The following is a 22894-nucleotide window of genomic DNA, read 5'->3' on the forward strand; positions in this document are numbered from 1 at the left end:
ATTCATACAACCTTGGAATTTCAATGTTAACATTTTCTGCTGCCTTCTAGGTATTCTAGAATATATTAAAACATTGATAAAATCCATAAATATTACTATTGACGTCTTTAAAAAATCTGGGGCAATGGTCTCATGGGGAAATTCCCTGGTGTCAAGATTCTGTCAGAGATGGAAGAGGTATCGAAAAACTGGCACAGCAATTCTGCATTCAGCAGCCCTATCTAAATGTACTGGGTGAACCAGAACATCACATGAGCCAGTAATTTTTGCTTGCTCAGAGCATATTTATATGAACACACAATTGTGTTTTGTTCATCCAAGTCTAGGGGTTAAAATATCATATGAATCCAGACATGTATGAAGAAGTAATAAGAGCCCATACTCAGAACTATTCAATGGTTCCTTTCAATAGATAGGAACAATCTCCTCCCATATGAGTCAGGACTATGATTAAGCACTATGGCATTATTCAACTTACTAACAGGTAGAGAATTTTTCCCCCTCACCAGATTCTGAACCAAAGTAAATTAAAACATCTGTGCAAAATCTATTACATTTTTCAAACAATTTTATTATACAAATAGTTATACTTTTCCCACCATGCATATAAAAGTTTGCAGCAAGAACAGAGAAAATTATGCAAATATGTTGATGAGCATAAGACAGAACATAACCCTACTGAAGCCTTCACCAAGGCGATGCCAACAGGGATAACAACCCCATGTAATTTTTTAGTCCTGTCATAAAAACAATACAGTAAGAGGGCATCACAGTAGAATAAGCTATTCAAAGATCCTCATCATAGTAACAAGAGCTAACACCAGGTGTGGGGAGCAGAAGCAGAGGAAAGAAAAATAAGAAATCCCAAAGGTGCTTTTTCACCTTAGGATGACTCCACCATCTCCATATAAACACAAAAGAGAAAAGACAGTACACAAAATTACAAGTCAGGCAACACATGATGAAATTCATGGCATCCCATTTACTGAAGCAGTTTTGTGCCTTCTTCTGGGTGTTTTTAGACCCCCTCAGTCTAACTTTCAGCCCTGGAATTTCCTGGTGGTCTGCTCTCCCTATCTTGATTGAGATCTAGTCAAAAAATCTCTGGTGACCCACCCCAATTGATCTCACATCACTATCCCAGGGCATGTCTGTTTGCCTTCATCCTCCCTCTTATCTGCTCTTTCTGAAGCTTTCCAAAACCAACCACTGTCCCAATACATTAGGACAGAGGTCCCCAACTTGGCAACTTTAAGACCTGTGGACTTCAACTCCCAGAATTCTCCAGCCAGCATAGCAGCAGAGTTGAAGTCCACACGACTTAAAGTTGCCAGGTTTGGGGACCTCTGCATTAGGAATTCAAAGAATTAGGGGACGGGAGGATGACCCCCCCCAAAAACACACACACACACACACACCCCAATACGTCCCGATGGGTACAGATCCGCCACTGGAAAGAGAAAGAGAAACCCAGCAGGTTGAAGAAGGTGCCAGGGAGAGGCTGGGTTTCTTTCACACGTGGGGGGGAACCAGCCTTCCTTCCATCGCAGCCACGGGATGCTGTGGAGGGAGGCGACCCAGCAAAAGAGGTGGGCTGCCCTATATTTTCCCACCACCGCCCAGCCCAGCCCAACAACAATCATCGGGCGAAGCCGATTTACCTGATGGTTGATCCCCCAAGCCAGCACGCCCAGAAGCGGGTCAGCCGAGCGGAGCACTTTCACCCGCTGCGGGACGAAGTGCTTCTTCTTGGTCTTCGTGCGCGTCCACGGACCCACCGAGGCGGCCATCCTCGCTGCTGCGAATCCCGCGCCAAGTGGCCGCCTGCCTGCCTACCCACGCGCCGGCCGCTCGGACTCAACGGCAGCCCGGAACGCCGGTAACGGAAGTAAAACGGTCAGCTGATTTTCCGCTGCACGTGACCACGAAGGGAGGCGGCAGTTAAGGTGCGTCACAAAGGAGCGGGGATGGAAACAGCTCCTTTGGATGTCCGTCTCGGGGCGTCCGTCTGTGGTGGCGGCGGCAAGCGTTAGGCCTTGCTAGTAAACGGTGGTTGCCTAATGTGTGACGCTCGGTATGGCGTAAACGCTCCCTGTATAGGATTGCGCGTCCCCCCCCCCTTTTTGGTACTTTAACTCTATGCGGGGTGGGAAGCTAACATGGCGCTTGCAGGTACACGATGAATGGAACTATCTGTAGAGCGGAGGTGGTGGGGAACTGTGGCTCTTTTGTGACCTGTGGACTTCAACTCCCAGAGTTCCTGCGCCAGCATGGGATTTCTGCCTCAGGAATTCTGGGAGTTGAAGTCCACAGGTCACAAAAGGGCCATAGATCCCCCCCGCCGAACTAGAGCACTGGTTCCCAACCCTTTTTTGGCCATTCTCCATCTAAGCATCTCTAAAATCCAGACGCCCTCCCCCCCCAACATATAATTATTACTTTACTTAAAGAGCGAACCCTATTCACGCGGAGGAAGCCTAAAAGGCCATTAACCTGGTTTAAACAAGGTTCAAATTGCTCTCATTAAAAATCAGATTGCCCCCCTGTGGGAACGTTGGGAACCACTGATCTAGAGGAATGGGAAGGGTTGGAAAGGAAAAAAGGGTCGAGGGCAGCGTTTAAAAATTCAGCAGAACAGAGGAGGTGGTCATTACACTAGGCAGGAGTGTTACTTCATCAAGCCCTTAGTTAAGGAAATGTTTTTGGAGGGGAGGGGGAGAGACAGAGCCACAACACCATAAATTATAAGTAATAGAATATATATAAACATAGCCTTCGAGACAAGTTGACTTGACTAATCCCTGCTGTTTTCTTGGCAAGTGTTTTTCGAAGTGGTTTGCCTTGCCAGTTTAGGTCTGAGAGAGAGGGACTGGGCCAAGGTGGCTTTGTTCCTCAAGTGGGACTGGAACTCGATGGCCTTCCAGTTTCCACCGTGATGTCTTCACCATTACACCAAACTGGCCTATCCATAATCAGAATAATTATAGTTCATTAAATATACAGACATATAACTGGACTAATTACTACATTTGTTCATGTGGCAACTCAAAAAGACATAGAAGGTAGAACTAAATTGTCATCTCTTTACGTATTGATGTGTATCTGTTAGGGAATGTTCCAGCTGTAGCATCTATCTGGGAAAGGTGATTGAGACACACCTGCCACAAACTAATTATCTGAACCCATTTCATTGGCATTTCGTTGACTTTGTAAATAACCTAAGTATAGACCCATACAAACAAAAAGGTTTTTTTTTGGGGGGGGGGTCCTCAATTTTTAGAAGTGGAGTCCTGAGAGAAACAAGTTTTAAAAAAATTAAACGCTGGGTTACAAAGCAGCCCTGCTTGTTCTTCTCCCCACCTCAATAATTTTATTAATGATTATATTATACAAGTTAAATTTTACACAACAACTGAAAAAATACATTAAAGATTTGAAAATTAAAAAATGAAGAAAACGAAAAACAGAAACCTACCTCTTCATCCTTAGCATTATAGTCAACATTGAGAACTTAAATAAAATGAAACCTAGAGTCCCTAGGGAGTGGGCGGCATACAAATGTCAATAAACCTTAAACCAATTTTTTTCATTCCATATCTCACCCGAGTTTCTGTAAACCCATGTCTAAAACTTCAACTCTCCATATTAGAAGTCCAGTAAGGGTTATCAGAAAAAGTATTATAAATTGTATTTATTACATCCAATATAAATCCTTTCTTTTTTCAAATAATCATCCTTGAGTCCCACTCAAGAAACAAACATGATCAGAAATAACTATTATCCTCCACTTCTAATCAAGAAACCATTAAACATCCTCCCTCCAATAAAACCCATTACTTTAACATTGGTCAAATCTTGTATTCTTTCTGCAAACAATATTTAAACACTTCAAAGAAAGTTCTAACTTCTGTCTTCTCATGCTGTATTCTTCAGTAAAAAAAATCTTTCCTTCGTGTTTATCAAGCCTTTTGATTTTCTTGAACTCTTCAAAGCTTTCAAAAAAATTCAAAACATTTTCAATTATTCCCATCTTTTTTGTTGAGCTGCAAGTGGAAGATAGGGCTAGAGCAGTGGTGGGTTTCAAAAAATTTTAGAACCTCTTCTGTAAGTGTGGCCTGCTTTGTGGGAGTGGCTTGCTGGCCATGTGACCAGGTGGGAGTGGTTTGCTGGCCATGTGACTGGGTGGGCATGGCCAACTTGTAAAATATGGTAAAACTCACTTAACAACGCTTTTGCTTAGCAACCAAAATGTTGGTTCGGAAACTCTGGCATTTGAAGCATGCAAGTCTTAAAGCTGTGACGTTACAATACCCTTGAACCCCTAAACCTTTAGATAAAAACCCCCAGGGGTGTTCAAACTTGACAGCTTTAAGCCTTGTGGACTTCAACTCCCAGAATTCCTCCTCTCGCTCCTCATCTTGATGATGTGCGGATGGGCGGAGGGAGGGAGCTGAAACTGGTTCTAAACGGCACTGTAGATTTGTGGAACCTCTTCTATAGAATAGGTTAGAACTGCAGGAATCCACCCCTGGGCTAGAGGCACCAACACTTGCTAAATCCAGGATTTTTTTCAAAGACAGTAAATGTTGGCTCAATATGTGTGATAAAAACATGATAGTATACTTTTCTGCATTGTGTAGGAAGTTAGCATCCACCCCTCTCCTAGAAAAATGAAATATCCTAGGAAATATTGAAAAGGCAGAATATTATATTTCCCTGGATAAGAAATGGAGAAACATGTTTTAGGCAGGAAACAGACTCACTCTTAATAGCCCCCACTTTCCTTAATGGCCCAGTAAAATTCCCAAGCCAGTCTATTCTACATAATAAAGAGTTCTCCCCTTCAGCTCCAGGATGACGGGATTAACGTATGATAGTATTAGCCTTCCACAGAAACTCACCATATGGCATCTGGAAACTCAAACTTGACCCCATGAGAGTCCTGACAACCAATCAATACATTTCTTACACAGGAACAGGAAACAGAGGTGGGGCTGAATAGAGGGTATAAAGCCAGGAACTTTCAGCCCTTCTTTCTCTTCTCTTCTTCACCCAACATTGAAGCATGTGATCACCTTTTCTGTTCAGGACTTAAGCCATGTGGTTCTGTCCACCATTAAACCATCTTTCCAAGCAGTCTCTATGTCTCCAGTGTCTTTTTCCCCACTTGGAGCTGAACCCAGAAGGACATTTCTTCCAACAGTTCTTTGTTTAACCAACATCTTTTATCTAGTAATGGGGTTTAATTGAAGCTCTGATTAACTAGCAGGTCACAATACTGCAGGATTATAGAGTGTTCTAAATATTTCATTGACATTCCCCACTGTAGTTTTCAGAGGCGTGTCCATCTGGCATACAGGAGAGACACTTCAGTGTTGCTCCTGGACACAATAATCAGCTTCTGATATTATGAGGCTAAACTGATGGCGACTCTGTTCTGATGTTGTGACACAAGATTATCTCTGTAGTGCCAATATGTGAGGGAGGGGTTGTCATGACACCAGTACATATTGGATGATGTCATAATGCACATTTTATTATTTACCCACCAGCAGATGTCCATGCTCCCAGAAATTCTCCAGGTATTACATTTGGACTTTAACATATGAATTGTTTTTCATTTATGTTTTTGAATGTTTATTTTTGTACCCTTTTATGTCATTGATGGTTGGCAGCTTTCCATCCTTACATTGACTAGAAAGGTAGAATATAAATCTACTTCAACATGGCAAGAAAGCACAGCATTATTTTTTAAATATTTTGATCACAACAGGGTTCAGTAATGTTTAGATCTTTAACTTTAGACCCTTTGTTGCTGCCTTAATCAATAGTTTACAAATTATAGAGTCTGGGTTTCCATAAAACGTGTGAGTTCAATGAATGCTACCATTGTTCATTCTTAGAAAAGCTAGAAGTTTCCCTCCCTCCCTCCCTCTCTCTCTCCAATTATATTAGATCTTGAGCTATGGGTCACTTTAAATCAGATTTTGGGATTCCTCTTATTTTCTGTAATAGTTTATAGTACTTATAAACATCATATGTTTCTGTGATAGTCTTTCTATATGATATTCAGATCTGCACTTTCCAGATTTCATTGCCAGCCTAACCAACAGAGAACTTAGTTATAGAAATCCCGGAATTGTTTCAATATGTCTGGAGGGACTGGGTTGAAAGTTGTTGTAATAAGACGTTGGAAATGTACATTCCTCCATCTATTCATTACTTAAATATGTAAACAACCTACAACTAACAGAATGTTTTTTTCAAACTCTGGATGGCACAGGATTATTAATACTGATGCTTACCATGCCATTATCAAAGTACCCTTATTCTGAGCCCGAATAATTAAAGTTTTGTCCTTTAGTTACAAGAACATAAAAGTTGTGTGGAATCTATCCAATGATCTAACCCAGCTTTCTGTTCCTATGTAGGACAATCAGATACTTAACGAGAAGCCAAGCAGGACAGGAACATACAGTAGCAAATCTTTCTGCCTATGTCCACTAACAACTGGTATGTTACCTTCAGAATTAGAGTCTATATGATTATTATGATTAGCAATCTTTGATGTTACCTAATTTGGATAATGAAAAATCTATAAGAAAACAACCAAGCCCAGAGAGCACCAAGGATCCCTCATTCAATAACCTTATTCCCCCATGAGACTTCTTTTAAAACCACCTGACTTAGAGATCAGAGATATTTCCTTTTATCTACCTCACATCTCTCAGAATTCAACTTAATTTAATGATTCTAAGTAGTAGTATTATGTAATAGTAGTATTATGTAATATTATAATGCTATATTAATAATATGAGAGAGAAAACAACCTATTTCACATTTATTTTTATGGATATAAAGTGAGAAGTGAGCTCCATGTAAACCACTATGAGCTTTTACAAAAAGGATATATCTAAAATATATCGTATATTTTGTGTGTGTGTGTGTGTGTGTGTATACATACATACATACATACATACATACATACATACATACATACATATATACATATTACATATATATGTAATAAATATTTTTGTTCTGTTTAAAAAGTGCCAAATATCATAACGGTCAATTAATGGAAAGGATTTGGATTGCCCCTCTAATGTACTTTTATTACGGTATATATTATATGAGCTGTATAATGTTGTATTTTGGGGTGGTAAGCAGAAATGCACAGCTTGAAAGCATTATTATGGTGATAAAGCATCCTGAGAATTAACTCATAATATTTCAGTTATTCACCTACTGGTCTTTTCCCTTACCACGCATTCTGTTTTTTTTTTTCCTGATATCTACTGCAGATACTTTCCCCCTCTCCCATTTTTCCCCAGTCTTAATGGATAGCTGACGACTTGAAAGCTAACCACATTCAGACCAGGTTAGACTTGGATGTGAAATCATCAGGAAGTTCCATAGACTAGACTGGATTAAAAAAAAATAATTACATGTTACAAAGCTCTTTTATATAATTGCCAAGAAATTGCATGGATATATCCATGTAGTCACACGAGGATTTGAGTTTCACCTAAAGGAATTTTTATTAAAGAGACAGTAACAGAGCACACAAACCTGTTTTTTTAACTCTTCATTTATTTTTTTTAAATAAACTTTTGAATAGCTTGACATGCAACATTTGATGTGATCTGAGTAGACAGGGATAAAATGACAGGATGTCAACAACCATCAAGAAGACAGTTAAACAGGGTTATTGCTGTTTTAAGAGTTTGACAGGAAAGAGGCTTGCAATACTTTGTAAAAGCCACTTTTCCCTGTCTCCCAACCCTGTTTGCCCTATTGACTCAGAAGTGGTGACATTAAGTTAAAGATGTGCAGTGGACTCACTGTTCCCTCAAAATATACACATGGGAGCACAAATGAAAGGCCCCTGAGCCAGCTATCAAGAGATAAAAGGGAACGACTGAAAAAATGTTGATAGCAGCCTAATTTTTTTTTGTTTCATTTTACAGAATCATTAGGCCCCGGCCTGTGCCCCAGATATGCAGTGGTTGGTTAGGACTTGCTAGAGAATTTACCCGTCAAATCCAACAGGTCTGTTCTACAAACTGTAACCCTGCCCCTGCAAAAGCAAAACTACTATCTAGTTTCTCCTTTACAGAATGAAATGGGGCCACTTATATTCCTGAGGCCATGTTGCTGGCTCAACATTAGTTGAGTTAGAGTCCCCACTGATAAAGTCCTCACCCAACAAACAAAACTGCTCAGGATAGGCAGCGTTCCTAACATTGTATCAACTGAAGGAAATGACTAGCAGGATCTCCTTTCTGTAGAAGACTTTCCAAGGCCATTTCTGAAGTGCCATAGCGACCTACGAAAAATGGGAAATGTAAGTCCATAAGGGCTGAGGCTCAAGCATCATGGGAAACTCCTAAAGGTAAAGCTAGCTGCCAATATTTATATTCTTTGGGGATTACCCCAAAGGATAAAAACTAGATTTTAAAGCTCTAGGCCTTATCTGAAAGTCAGCTAATACATACACTACAACAGTTCTAGCCTACCTACTTGGAGGTATTCAACTTCTATTCTTACAGTAAGACCTAAAGATATTGGGGTGGGTGGTGTTGTACTGCAGGTCAAGGGTCATTACGACATGTGGGAAACTCTTTATGCCCTTTCTCTTCGGCAAGAATTGTTTGCACATTAGGGGTGCTTCTACATCTAGGTTCTTTCCTGGCAGCCCATCCCTTAAGGCAACTGAGGCAGGAAAGGAGAGGCACAAGTCCTCCTGGAATAAGGAGCAGGGATCCAAAGAGATAAGGGAATACATTATTCTCTAGTTAAGTAAGTAAGACAGAGAAACAGTGAGAGTGAAGCAGCAGCTGATAAATATACAGGACACGGAGAGAGCAGGACACAAGGACAGGGCCAATTGTAGCAGAAGTCAAGGAAAGCCGGCTGCAGCATGCAGGTGTGAGGCTTCCATCCCATTTAGAAACTACAAGATGAGGAAAAGAGGGAAGAGGGAAAAGTCAATAGAAATGAACTTAATATACAAGCTTCTCTCCAGCTAAATATTAAGGAGGAAGCTTTCTGCATTTAGTTCTGCAATTTGCCAGTAGTTCTTACAGAGATAAAATTGGTGGTGTTGAATCATTAAGTCCATGGATTTGGTGACAGCCAGCCAGAATACTTACTCCTGGAAGCTCACAAACAGGATTTATGTCGTGAAGGATCAAGGGGGTGGGGGGAGGACCTACCCTATGCCCCTTGTGCAAGACAGAGTTTATTCTGTTTTAATTAAAAGGCGTCTAGCAAATCTTGTGAGAAAAATATTTACCCAGTTGGAAGAAGCTGAAGGGCAAATCTGATGGAGTCGTGGGAAGAGGAAATATTATGAAATGCAATAAAAAAAATGGTGAGATAGAGAGCATATGATGAACTTAACCTGATGGTGAGTTTAGATGCTCTGGGCAGGTGGTGATACTGGGTATTAGCTGGCTGCAGTCTCCTGATGAAAGGGAAAGAGCTTGGCTTGCTCATCAGCTTCAACACCACAGGGCAGGTCACTTCTACAGCAGAGGAAAAAAGAACACATAGTATCTCAAACCTCCCCTCCCTGCTAAATGCTTTCCCCATACTTTTGTATACAAATAAATAAATAATTTGTCCCTGGAACTAACCACTCTGAAGAAATAAGAAAACTGATTTGATCCAATGGCTAGGCAATCTTCCTCCATACAGTTTCTCACCTGTTATCATTGATGTCTGTGGCATTTCCTGTGTACCCATCCAGTGGAAGAACAGGGAAAGAAAAAAAAACAGCATTACAATTCAGAAAAGGGCACATGCTGAAGGGGCAACCAGTGCCGTGTGTGTGTGTGTGTGTGTGTGTGTGTGTGTGTGTGTGTGTGTGTGTGTGTGTTTTAGTTCTGCCAGGAAAGTGCTGCCTCACTGAAACTTAAACACGAACCTACCAGCACCTCAAGCACAAGATAATGACAAAGGAGATCTATTCTGAAGTATTTTCTATTGAAAATACATCTCTTGAGTTTATTTTCTTTGCTTTCCAGCTTTCCTGTCCCATTTGTTTTCTGAGACAGAGGACCCATGCACGGCATCCCTGTCTGTAAACCAAGAAAGAGTGGGATGTGAGAATAAACTTTCATTATAAACACACTGCCTCCACACCAAATGGGTCCTTTAAATGGGGCCACAATGATCTCAAGCTACTGATAGACCCAGTCTAGGCAAACAGAAAGGCAACAGGCACCACCCTCCCTTCGCCTGAAGGGTGTACTTATTTTTTCTTCCCAATATCCTACCATTATCCATATTGAGCTTCTGATAGGAGGTCAGAGGGGCAGTGGAGGAGTTGCTTCCACTGCTGGAAGGTGCACTTGTAAAGCTGCATGAATGGAAAAAGAAAAGGGATATATAAGCAGTGAATGGATATTAATAGATTATGTATGGTAAAAGGACCGTAGATGCCTAGCTGTCTCAGTTCTATTCCACTTGTCTCAGTGCTGAAGCTTACAGCTGAGGGGAACGTCTAGGGATCGTTGTGCTGTAATAGAACAGAGAACCCTGAAGCCAAATGTGACGCTAAAAGCTGGGGAGAGAAGTTCTGTGTGTCAAAATGATTTTAAAAAGCCTTTGCAAGTAAGAATGTGTAGGAAATAAATGACTATTAAGATCTTGTATTCAAATTACTAAATGTACTAAATTCCAGGAAAGAGTATTTAATCTGAAGAGGGCAAGTTTGGGAAACAGTCATCCCACTAAATCCCCAATGTGGATGAACTTGTTCCTGATTCTCCAACTTAAATCTTGGACCTTTGAATGACAGCCAAACATAGCAGTCTTTTTTTTTTTTGAAAAAAAGTTTTGTTATTAATTCCAGTTATTTCCCCCCCCCCCTGTGTATTTGTGAAGATTGTAATGATCTGGTGAGTAATTTATATCTCCAGCTCAGACTTAATGCATCTTAGATTATATTTTTAAAAGTAGGTTAGACCAGCCAGCACATAAGCAAATACAAATTCATTCTTCTGGCATGACTTCTTCTCCACATGATAATATATAGTGGATCTTGCACATTCAAATTATTTTAGAATTCCAGAGTCCAGGTCAAAAAAAAAATTGCAGTTGGCCTAGGCCTACTCTTTGCAACCAACCAATAACTAAGACTTAGATTTAGATCAGATTTTATGTAAATCAAATGAAATTATGATATATTCAACTTTGATTTATGGAGCAAAATGTTCTTCAGATTGCTACCTGAAAAACTGATAGATTCATCTAGAAAGCTGTCTTAAGCCAACCACACCGTAAGCCAATCATAGTTTGCACAATTGCACAGAAATAGAAGTCAAATATACTCACTAGCTGTCAGGCACAGTGCCACCAGAATTCAGGTAGGCATTTTGATAATTCTGGAAGAGGCTATTGGTGTAGCTGATGCAATCAGAATTACGGACACCATAAGGATTGGTCGGGGATGAAGCTGGATAGTGCCCTGGTCGCACTGGTTTTGCTGCAAGAGGAAACAAATGTCAGATTTGATTGGATAAACCATACAGCGTTTCCTTGGAAGAGTAAAGGACAATCTGAACAAGGGAAAAATCTGAAAAATACTCGTAAGGATTATAAAATTGTTTGTTTATGACATTTCTTCACAAAGGAAAGCTCAAGAGCAAAACCAATAAAATAAATAATTCAATAAATCTAAAGAAAAGCTTTCTGAAATAAAGGACTATCCGTTATATATAAGGATGTACAGTCACCGTGTGTGTGTGCGGGCATGCACACACACACCATTAATTCATTAATTCATGGAGCTAGGATTTTCAGGGTCTGAGTTTTATTTTTCCATCCCACTGGAAGAGTTTAACTCCCTTCCATGCACAGAAGGGTACTACTGAATTGGGTTTCAGGAATGGAGCTGGGATTTTGGGGAATCTGAGCTCCATTTCTGCTGGAGAAGTTCCCCTCCCCTTGACAGGTAGGCCTTTTGCTCTCAAAGGTCTACCTGAAAGTTCTGTATATGGGGGGGGGGTTTGGAATCAGCTGTGTGCAGAGTTGAGATTCCCAACTGGATGGCAGTCCTTTTGCTTTCAAAGAGCTTTCTGCATGGAAGAAATCTCAACTCTATGGTAGGTGATAGCAGCCTCCAATCTTCCCTGCCAGCTTCCCCACTGATTCTCTGGGAAAGCTGGCAGAGGAGATTGCAAATTGTGATCACATGATCATGGGGCGCTTGGCAACTAGTTGTAAGTGAAAACAAGTTCCCAAGCACCCAGATTATGGTCACCTGTGGGGTGTGTATGTGTGTTGTTTCACAACATCCAGTTTATGAACTGTAAAGCATTCTTCCCAAGGTCATGGTATCTTCAAATGGTCATTAAATGGATGAGGACCACTTGTAAAAGTCGAGGGCTACTTGTAAAATTTTAAGGATCATGTGACTATAGCAGAAACTTCTGCGGAAAATGATAGGTTGCTTTAACAAATTTCGGATGCAGCAGTGACACTCCCATCTTCCAAACTTATTGATTCCAAATTGAATCAAAAATACCATATTTTTCAGAGTATAAGACATACCTTTTTCCTTCAAAAAAGAGGGTGAAAATCTGGGTGTGTCTTACACATTGAATACAGAATTTTTGAAACCCCGCCCCATTTGCAAAAATGGACATGCAGAGGGTTTGGGAGGCTTGCAAATTACTCCTGAGGGCCGGGGAGGGCCCCTTTTTGCTCGTTTTTGACCACCCCAGCCCCCATGAGCACTCTAAGAGCCTCTTAAAGCTCTGCATGCCCCCCCCTTTTTTTTTTGCAAAAAACGAGGTATGCAGAGGGTTTGGGAGGCCTGCAGAGTGCAAAAACTTTTTTAAAAAATCTGGTATGTCTTATAGTCTAGAAAAATAAGGTGCTACATAGCATTACATACAGTCAAGTAGAAAAGATATTTGCTCCTTCCTAAAACACATATCAATAATATACCTGCTACCACTGAGAACGGTCTCCATGCTCACCAGAATCAGACCCCACCCCCAAACTAAAGAATTTGTTTGCTTACCAATCTGTGCAGTGTGATTGCGCTTCATGCTATTTTTGTAGCGCACTGCTTCCTTGATGCGGTCTACCTCCTGCTGGTAGCGGCGCTTGTCTTTCATTGCCCCTTCCTTGGCTTCCTTCAGTGCACCCTCCAGGGCCTTAACTCTCTCAGCCGTAGCCCGAAGACGTTTCTCCAGTTTAGGAAGCTCACAACGCAGATCTGCATTGTCACGAACCAGCTGGGCCCCAAGTTAACAAGAAAGGGAAAGAAGAGTAATGGAGGTGAAATGGACAAGGTAGCCACAACTCCATTCCCCAAGACCTGAAACATTTGCCTCCAATCCCAAGGTAGTTTTGCTCTGCTTTCTCACATTCTGCCCTTTCCAGAAAAACACACAGTATGTGCTAATTCTACCCAATCTGATCTACCTGGAAATCTCACACCTCAGAAGCGTGATTCCCCCCCCCCCCCCAGAAGGGAACTACTACATTGCTTCTTATTCCCTTGTATCATAGATTTTGTAGGAATGTCTGAAAATGCCCCTCAGGGCAAAATATGAAGGGCATATTCAAGGCCAACTTCTCAATTTGCAAGAACAAGCTTTACTTTCACTCTTGCCCTACTTCTGAATGCCATGATGAAAAAATCCCATGGAGCTGGCCTTGAGGAATGCCTGAGTAAAAATTAGCAGAGTTTTTTTTTGGGGGGGGGGCGCTTTCAAAAATCACACACACACACACACACACACACACACAAAACATTTTAAACATAAATTGGCCACTGTTCCAGGTTATAATGAAATGGAGAAAAATAACCCAAATACCACGCCAACCAAAGTTGTCTCTGTTGCACATCTATTAAAAGCAACCTATAGTTGACACAGATGTTGGTGACAAGCCACTGCCCTTTATAGGTGACACCCATCCCTTGTTCCCATTAAGCAGGCCCCAAGTGCTACAGACCCAAGCCATGCACCATGCTGGGGTGGGAACATTTTATGAAATGCAAGGTCGGGAGATAAAGGCCGAGGACTCACAATGATCCATTTAACTCTCACCATATGTAAGCTTGAATTAAACACCAGGTGGGTAAGCAACATGAGGTGACAGCTTAATGGTGTGAGATGAACAATTACTCAAGGGGCAGCCAGCAGCACAATAGTAATTGACAGGAAAACTACTGGGCAGCCCAGCCTCCAAGGGAGGGAGAGAAAATGTTTGAGATAATAACATTTAGTTCCCATATCCAGAAATCGATATCAAGCCAGAATGAGGGTAAAGCATATAGTGAGAATTTATGAACCATGTTTTTTCCAGATAACTGTAGGGCAATCTTCTGTAATCTGATGTCTGCTAGATGTGTTGGACTACAATTTCCATCAATTTTTGTTGTTACTAAGGAGGCTATACAGCCTCAAACTGGGAAATTATCTGGAATTTGTGTTAAGTATTTTGATGTTTATTTCTATCTACTTAATGTTGTAGTGGAAGAAAGTACATTGCTGTTGAGATTTTAGCATGGAACAGCTAAGCTTTTCCTTTTTTCTTTTCTTTTTGTGACAGATGCTGTGTAGGACAATTTGGTCAAGATTGCCATGGCAAGAGAATGGATAGTAAAAACCATATACATGAAGCTGCTGTAGAATGAGGCCTTTGTACAGACATGAAGGCCACAATGGTAGTGGTTGCCATGGCAGCAAATTATGACCTAATGCAAAATGGTCATTAGGGGGATGAAGTTGCCATGGCAGTGGAATGGTTAGTAGTACTTGACCTTCCACCCAATCAATGTCCTCCCCCACACCCCCCAAATAAATTTCTGTACTCCCAATTTGGTCACCAAGTGCAAACATTTCCTGCCCAGCCCAACAGGCAGAGGAAAATGTGAGAGTGGCTGTACGGTACCTTGGAGACCCAGCGATCCAGCTAGGGTACAGCAGCAATGGGAAAAGGGGGATACAGACATGACTCAGCACATCAGCAGAGTCCCCAATTAAATCCTGCTCTGGAAACCCAGAGAAAGAAGGTTCACCCCAACAATCTCTATTGCTTCTGGCTGCTGGTATCAGAGTAGTAGCTTCCTTTCCTGATCTGAAAATAGGGAAAATTCTCTCTCTCGAGTATGAGATATGGCAGAAGCATCTTTCTACCATCTTACTCAGCTAAAGTAAGCAGAGACAATTGGAGGAGGAAGGAGAACAGAACAAGGTTAATGGAAATCATATGTGATGGGTATGAGAAGCAATGCAGGGAATGGAATAAGCAAATGCCTACCAACAGTTTAAGTATACATCGTCCCCTGCTGCTTTGCCATCTTTGTATAATTTACTCACTTCAATAAATATATGATTTTACGAGGGAATAAAAGGCCTTAGCCTGAAATGCAAATCCATCTCACTTCTTTCTACTTCCTGCTATTTTCATTCCATTCATTATTTGAAACTTTCCAAGACCTCCTGCGAAATCCCACCAAATTGCACTTGGAAACAAGTGTGAGGTTTTCAATTAAAGCTGCCACAGTTTCATAGCAAGTAATGTTGGGAAGGAAAAAGGAACCAGAAGGGAGAGGTACTGAAGTACAATATGACTGGAAGCCGAATTCGAAAGCCAGGATAAGAGAGCTGGGTAATTTCCTGCTGAGACAGATGGTAAGGAGTGTTTTCTGTATTGTACCAGAAGGCACAATTCCCGTGGGATAAAAATTTGTCATGAATAAAGCTAAGCAAGGAAGAGTCGTTCTTTACTACTGGGGTGTACACATTATTTGTGGATGCACCTTTTACTTTGCATGCAGAAAATCCAAACGGAGTCCCTGGCATCTCAGTAAACAAGGTGGCAGATGATGATGAGAGCTCCAAGTGTAAAGCAGACAAAGAGGAAACAGTTATTAGGAGGCTATAGAACCTCCCTAGAGACTTGAGCTCTGCTAGGGCAGAATCTGAACTGGATTCCATTTCTCCAACTTCTTCAAATTCTAAAGAAGATTCATTGACTCCCTCAATACGTCCATGCTGCACTCTGTATGAAAGAACAGAGAACTAAGCCCAGCAAGTGTGCAAGGTCTTGAGGCCAGGCTTCATGCATTGATGAATCCAGTAGATCTAGAAAGATCCACTGAAACATCTTGAAATACGTGCCTAATGTTGCCTTATGCCACAAAATTCTCAGTGCTTTGATTACATGGGCCATGTATTACAACTGTCTCACTCTGATATGATCTGTATCTCTTGCTTTTGATTTATGATTGAATTTGAAATACTCTTATTACCTGCTGCCAACTCCTTTTGTATGACAGCTGTATTTACCTTTGACCTCAGCTATCTCAATGGATCAATGATTGGACTTACTAAAAAGGCAAACTTCATGAGCTCATCCTCCAGCTGCATATTCCTCAGGTTTTCTGCCTCCATCTAAATAAATATTTCTCAAGTATTTCATCACTCACAAATCATTAAAAAAAAAGAACACATATTATTTGAGAATGGTTCCTTCACTCTGTTTGGAATCATCTTGTTGCTACAACAAATTTCTGGATAGCTTTTTAAGATCCTTTTTACTTTATTAATTTGAAACACTCATAGGATGCTAATTGAGCCACAAAAAAACCCACAATATTTTTCAAGGATTTATTTCTTAATAAATGTAGTTAAACTTACAAAACAGCTTCAAAATGTTCACTATTTGGAAAGGCAGTTAAGAAGGGGAGATAAATACTAATAGTTTTCGGAAGGGAAATAGTGGAGTGCCCTGTGGATCTTACAGTTTTTGGCTGGATTCACACAATGCACTGATTCAAAACCACAAATCAATCAAACATTTTAGTCTACTGTCTTGTGTGAAATTGGCCTGGGTGATTTATTTAGAGTCTAATGTGTTACACAACCCAGAAAAGTGGATTAAATAATCTGAAGAAATTTGGTGCAGAACTACTTGTAGCAGATCTATGTTGTCTTGATGGTAAAGACAATCTTGACCTCATTCTGTAAAATATCTGTTTCCTATTTTCCAATGGCATGTTTCAAGTATCAATTTTGTATTCACTCCTTTTCTCTATGTATGCAAGATCCCATCTGTATCACCCTAAATCTATGGAGGGAAAGGTGGAATGACACAGGCCTAATTATTTGGACTTCAACTCTTGTTACTCTCTGCTAGTTTGGCTAATCATAAAGGATTGTTTAAGTAACATTTTTAATGTTTATGTTGATATCAGTCAGTTTCAAGGTAGACCAAGTTAGAAAACAGACTTCATAAGAATTAATGGAACTCTACCAGAGGTGGGTTGCTCCCGGTTCGGCCCGGATCAGGCAAACCAGTAGTAGTGGCAACAGAAGGCTCTGCCCACCTGCCCAGATGCTTCTGCACATGCGTCACACGCACATGCAAACTGGTAGTAAAAAAAAAATGGAAATCTACCACTGAACTCTGTCCTTGTTATAGGATATAATAATAGAATCTTGAAAGCCTGACAAAGTTTCTCTCTCCCTCTTATAGCCAGGGCAATCTTGAGCTGCTTCCTCTCTTCACCCCACTCCATCTTCCCAAGCTAAGCTAATATTTTTGTAACGGCTGTTGCATACCTTCTTCAAGATCATCTCCATACTCCTCTATGCTATATTTGGTCTCTCTATATTTAAACTTCTAACTAATTTACAGATGGCGCTATGTTTACCTCCAGAGACATTAGTGACTGAAGAGTTAATCTAGGCCAAGCAAGCAAGTAAATAGTTCAGTTATATGGTAAAACTTCCAGAGGGCACTAATTTGCCTATCTATCACTGAAATAAAATGTATAAAGCTATAAGCAAAGAGCCAATGAATGTACACAACCACATATGTGCATTTCACCAAGTCATATAATTAGGTTTTTCTCCCTCTTTTCCTCTGCTACCGAATAATATTTCCTTCTAATGCTTGCATGAAAACACAGCAATAATCAGACAACACACCATGCAGTAATTTGTGGAAACCCCTGCTGAATTCCCTACATGTCCTTTTCTCAGAAGATCTTATTCTGACACATTGATTTCTATTTTTTTTTACAATATTATATTTCTTGTTTCTGTACATAAGCATAATTTATCTAAACATAAACATATTTTCTTGATTCCCTAAATTCCATGGAACTACATGCTGTATAATCCCTGTGAATTGCTACACACTCAGAAATACACCCTCATGCAGTGGGTAATAAAAAAAACGAGCACAAAACGAGCACACAACTCTCCTCTCTTAAACTCCCAAACCATTCTCCGTCTGAGCCACAGGATTAGCTTGCCAAATAATCAAAGATACTGATACAGTATGAAGGGCAAATTATTATGGATTAGCAGAAAACAGGAGAGAGACAGCTCAGCACAAGCCAAGACTTTGTGATGACTTTTGGGATCAATAGGCTCTAAATCTGGTGTTAAAAAAAGTGATTCTATTTTGATGGGAAAGTTGGAAGAAGAAATCTGTTGCCTTCTGAATTTGGTGAACCATATTTTCTAGCCAACTTTGCAGCCTGATCAAAGTTGACCACGTTTTTACCTAGTTTGATCCAGTCGTTAAGGCACCAGACTAGAAACCAGGAGACTGTGAGTTCTAATCCTGCCTTAGATATGAAAGCTGGCTGGGTGACTTTGGGGTAATCACTCTTTTCTCAGTCCAACCCAGTGGTGGGTTACGACTGGTACACCGCGGTACGGGTGTACTGGTGCCTGCTGGGAGCAGCAGGCACCGTTTCGGTACAATGCTTTGGAGGGCCCACCCACCTGCCTGCATTCCTTACCTGTATTTGACCCAACCGGGCCATTTGTGTACGCACATGCAGCGTACAGCGCCTGCGTGGCGCTCCGTTGAGCAACTGGAGCGTCGCAGGGCAGTAGTATGCATGTGCATGCAGCGCGCATGCACGTGGTGGACTGTTGCAGCGTACCGGTTGCAACGGGATCTGAAACCCACCACTGGTCCAATCCATTTCACAGGGTTATCGTGGGGGATACAGGGAGGAGGAAAGAGTATTAGGTATCTTCACTGTCTTGAATTTTTTATAAAAATGATAAAGGCGAGAAATAAATAAATTCCAGGAGTTATCATTCAGCAATATCTATTAGGCTCACCAATTACCCTAATTTAAGCAAAAATAATATTAAATGCAAACAGATATGTGTAGGAGTTTTATTATAGAAAGAGTCAGAGAGTAGGCCTGGGCAATATATTGATCTTGCATTATGTGAACTCCAAAGCAAGCGGAGAACATGTCCCTGCACGGATTTGTGCCAAATGAGTCCTAGCTGAATGAAAAAAAATAGAGAGAGCATCCAGATGGCCTTGTGAACATTCAGTGTTGCTACAATACATGATGACTGCAAAATGGAGACAGAGAAAAAGATTCCCATCCATTTGACTAACTACCATATAAGGAACAAAAATACCCCTGAATTCACTAGCTGTCCTCCTTCTCTCTATCTGCTCCATCCCTCTTTGTGGTTGCTTGCCTCTCATTCAGCCACTCACCTGTTTGTGAACTTTTGTAAGCTGTTCCAGGTTGTTCTCAAGAAAGGAAATCTTCTGTTTCTGGGAATGAGCCCCCCCACTGTCCTCGGGTTCCAACTCCGCACTCTGGAAAGAAGGAGCAAGAAGACATTTATCTCTGCAGCAGTGAAGGAGATGGGAACAGCAGTGAAAATCCTGTGAGATAGTACAGCAATGACACTAGCAGTGCAAAACCCAAATAAAACTACACTAGAATCTCTGGTCATGAAGGCTTCTGACCATGACCAAATTGGATTCTGACCAAAAAATTCACAATTCTTTTTTCACAGCTGATTTCCCCTTCCGTGCTATTTTTTGGGGGGTAAGCACCAAACTTCCAAAATTACATTTGGGTCACAACCAAATGTGAACAAAGTTATGGAATGAGTTATGGTCATGAACAGAGGTTCTACTGTATATGGATCGGTCCATACTAAATTTTATTCTTCAGTTGCCTCCTTACAAAGTACTCTAATTCCAAGTGTGAAATGTGCATCATACAAGATAAGTAATGGCAAGAGTGGGTTCCAGAATTGGGAATGAGTGTGGATTTAATGTAACCTAACTGAGAATCATCCAACAGAATCATTTTCTGCCTTAATTTGAGCAAAAATTCAAAACTGCTATGTGGGGAAATTAGAAGAAAGTGAATCTCCTTTACAATGGAAAGACCACACCTGACTTGCACAAAGGGCTTCCAAAGATTGGGTTGAAGCTCCAAATTATTACACTACCACCTAATTTTGTAGTTATTAGTGGCTCAGAGGATTTTCAAGGAGTGTAGCTAGTACAGAATAACAGCTAAGAAACATGGTACATCAACATAGATTTGCTTTCACATCAAATCCCATCCTTGCAATGACTTCAGGCGGTGGCTTTAGGCAAATGCAATATCTCACACCTTACCTTCTCACTCCAACCTGCAATTTGGGGACAGAATTGCTAATCTCCATTTTAAAAGGTTTTTATAAAGATTCAAAGATAAAGTGTTTCAAAGATTCACAAGTTTTCAATGTGTTTCAAGAGCTACCTACTTTCTTAACTCGAGTCGTGACGTCTTGAACGAACAGCTTGCGAAGGTTGTGGAGGGTCTGGAGTTCACGGGCCTAGAAACGGCACACACAGAGAAAAGAAAGCTGAGATATGATATTTTAGACTCCCCATTCTCTTCCTCTGGTTCTATTCACAAAACTCATTTAACTGGGTCACAGAAGGGGACCATATTATGTAAACCCTTTAAGCTACATTAGTCGCTTGCTTAACCAAATCTAGTCAGATTTAGCCCCAAACAGATAAACTGCTGTTTTTTGTGAATAAAGTCAGCTAATGTGCAAACTACTTATGAGGTAATTACCGTAGTTGTTTTACAAGGATACACTCTAGGTAATTCTAGAGACACTCTGAAAAGGTCTGTCTATGTGCCTTAGAAATTTTAACTCAAACGCATCCCAACAAGGAGGGCAAAAAATGGCAGAAACAGATAATTGGGAGTAAGCTCTGACTCCAAATCTTTCTGCAGTAGTGCCAATCACAATCACACCACTTCAGATTTTTTAAAAAAATATTTCACAAGGAAGGGGAATGAATAAAGAGGGGTGGAAAGGGACAATCTTTCAGGTTTATTTACAACAGCTGGGAGCCCCAAAAAGTGGCCATCAATCAGGGGTGGGCTGCTGAGCGTTTGCAGAGGTTTGGGAGAACCTCTAGCAAAGATTCTATGCAGTTTGGAGAAGCGCCAAATTCCACTCCTGGCTGGCCCTGCCCACCCTGCCCTCCCCTCCCAGGAGTCCCCACACAGCCTGTTTTGGATGTAGGTAAGTGCAGAGTGCACATGGAGGCTCAGGGAGGGCAAAAAATGGGCCTACCGGAAGTTCAGGAAGGCCGGAAACAGGCCTGCCAGAGGGTCTCTGGAGCCTGGGGAGCCCATTTTTGCTCTCCTGGAAGCTCAAGAAAAGACAGGGAGGGCAAAAGCACCCACCCACCCATGGTACAGGAGGCCTACTAGGCCACACCCACCATGGCCACACCCACCCAGACACTGAGCAGAGAACCCCTTGCTAGAATTTTTGAAGCCCACCCCTAGCCATCATATAACAGAGTCTTCCTTGTACTCCCAATGCTGCTGCCACAGATGTGAGTCTATATTCACTAGAAATGAGAGAATAGTGCCTTTCGAGATGCTTACAACGGTCTCCTCCAGCCCCTTGAGGTCTTGCTTGGACTGCTCGTGGCGCTCGTAGAGAAATCTGTGAAGCAGAAAGAACATGTGGGGTAAAGACGCCATGGGAAAAGTGTTCTCAGAAGAATTTAATCCTCGCTGAAGCATTACTCTGGTAGCACAGGCTGGTGCTGTCTATTGCCTTAAGTTTTAGAATCCTGCATATGGTCAAGATTAGAGGCAGTCATAGATATGCAGGGTGGGCAGGCTTCAAAGGAATGCCATTTGGTGGGCCCAGAAAGCGAGCCTTTTCTGAAGTAGCATCTGCCTGATGGAGAGCAGGATGTTCTCAATCTTTCAGGTCCTTTGTAGAGACCTGGCTTTGTGCCCAGACTGGGGGCCCTGGAGAAGTCAAGGGACCTATCTCCTAGCTGTGTTAATACTTCTTGGGCTGCTATGTATTTTCATTCCTGTTCGCCTCCCAGTCACCTATTCAGATGGCCGGCTATACAAACTGATTTAAAAAAAATAATGGCTAATTAATTTTCACCTTCTGAGCTTTTACAATCTTTTACAACTTTTACCAGGGTTAGGGTTCTTTTCCCCATTGCTTCTTTGAGTGCCATGCTTACATATTCCAAAATGTAGGTGTGTACAGAACTAAAGATGATTGAACTAGGACAAAAACTTGACTTGATACAATCACTCCCCAAATGCTTAATCATCCTGTCTTCTGCCCTTTGAAAAATTGTCACAATTAGTGGCAATTTTTGGAGGGCTCTATGGGTTCCATTGCAGGCTTACAAGGCCATGGGCCTTAGATTGTACATGCCTGTTTTATAAAATCTTAGGACACAGGGTTTTTTTTGTTGAAGGAAGGAAACTTGGGTAGTGAGTAGCCGAATTCAATTGCATTTATGTGAGAGTAGGCAGATATGGTGGCAGAGAAAAACCAAGCCCTGTAACAGGAGGAATGGTGCACCAATCCCTTCCAGATAACTCCATTGCAGATGAATATAAATAATCTCTTACAGTTGGGGATTGAGCACCTTTTATTTTGACCCAAGCTGTAAAATGTTCTAGAGCTATTCTACGTAGGAAAAGGAGAAACCCCATATGGGTTATCATGGAAGCAGTGAAGAAGGAAGTAAGACACAGCAGGCTTGAACAAATTCTTATTGGGCGAGGAAGGAAACAGGAAAT

The 22894-nt window shown here is 41.2% G+C and overlaps 2 protein-coding genes and 1 long non-coding RNA gene across 5 annotated transcripts in view; 1 reads left to right on the plus strand and 2 right to left on the minus strand.

Annotated features, from left to right (window-relative positions):
* The window catches only part of PIP4K2C (phosphatidylinositol-5-phosphate 4-kinase type 2 gamma), a 38749-nt gene extending 36953 nt beyond the window's left edge, over positions 1-1796 (minus strand). The window contains exon 1 of the mRNA XM_014065595.2: positions 1662-1796. Coding sequence (XP_013921070.2) covers positions 1662-1790 — 129 coding nt within the window. The 5' untranslated portion in view covers positions 1791-1796. The remainder of the gene's footprint in view (positions 1-1661) is intronic.
* A 20-nt stretch (positions 1797-1816) lies between these two features.
* On the plus strand, positions 1817-15402 carry LOC106548253 (uncharacterized). Its single transcript, XR_001313502.2, has 3 exons — positions 1817-1946; positions 6432-6513; positions 14578-15402. It is a non-coding gene; the product is annotated as an uncharacterized LOC106548253 (long non-coding RNA).
* The window catches only part of KIF5A (kinesin family member 5A), a 63253-nt gene continuing 48398 nt past the window's right edge, over positions 8040-22894 (minus strand). The window contains exons 21-29 of one of the 3 annotated variants that reach the window (XM_087710590.1): positions 21719-21779; positions 20568-20639; positions 19516-19620; positions 13037-13253; positions 11344-11494; positions 10284-10366; positions 9711-9738; positions 9407-9530; positions 8040-8329 (exon numbers count right to left, since the gene is read on the minus strand). In XM_087710590.1, coding sequence (XP_087566716.1) covers positions 9452-9530; positions 9711-9738; positions 10284-10366; positions 11344-11494; positions 13037-13253; positions 19516-19620; positions 20568-20639; positions 21719-21779 — 796 coding nt within the window. In that variant the 3' untranslated portion in view covers positions 8040-8329; positions 9407-9451. Of the gene's footprint in view, positions 8330-8401; positions 8957-9406; positions 9531-9710; positions 9739-10283; positions 10367-11343; positions 11495-13036; positions 13254-19515; positions 19621-20567; positions 20640-21718; positions 21780-22894 lie in introns of those variants that run through there. The other 2 variants (XM_087710591.1, XM_087710589.1) reach the window with 2 other exon arrangements.

The sequence above is a fragment of the Thamnophis sirtalis genome, unplaced genomic scaffold (genome assembly GCF_051295495.1).
Source record: "Thamnophis sirtalis isolate CommonGarterSnake01/CBP01778 unplaced genomic scaffold, rThaSir2_p1.2 scaffold_3, whole genome shotgun sequence".
In the NCBI taxonomy this organism is placed as follows: Eukaryota; Metazoa; Chordata; class Lepidosauria; order Squamata; family Natricidae; genus Thamnophis; species Thamnophis sirtalis.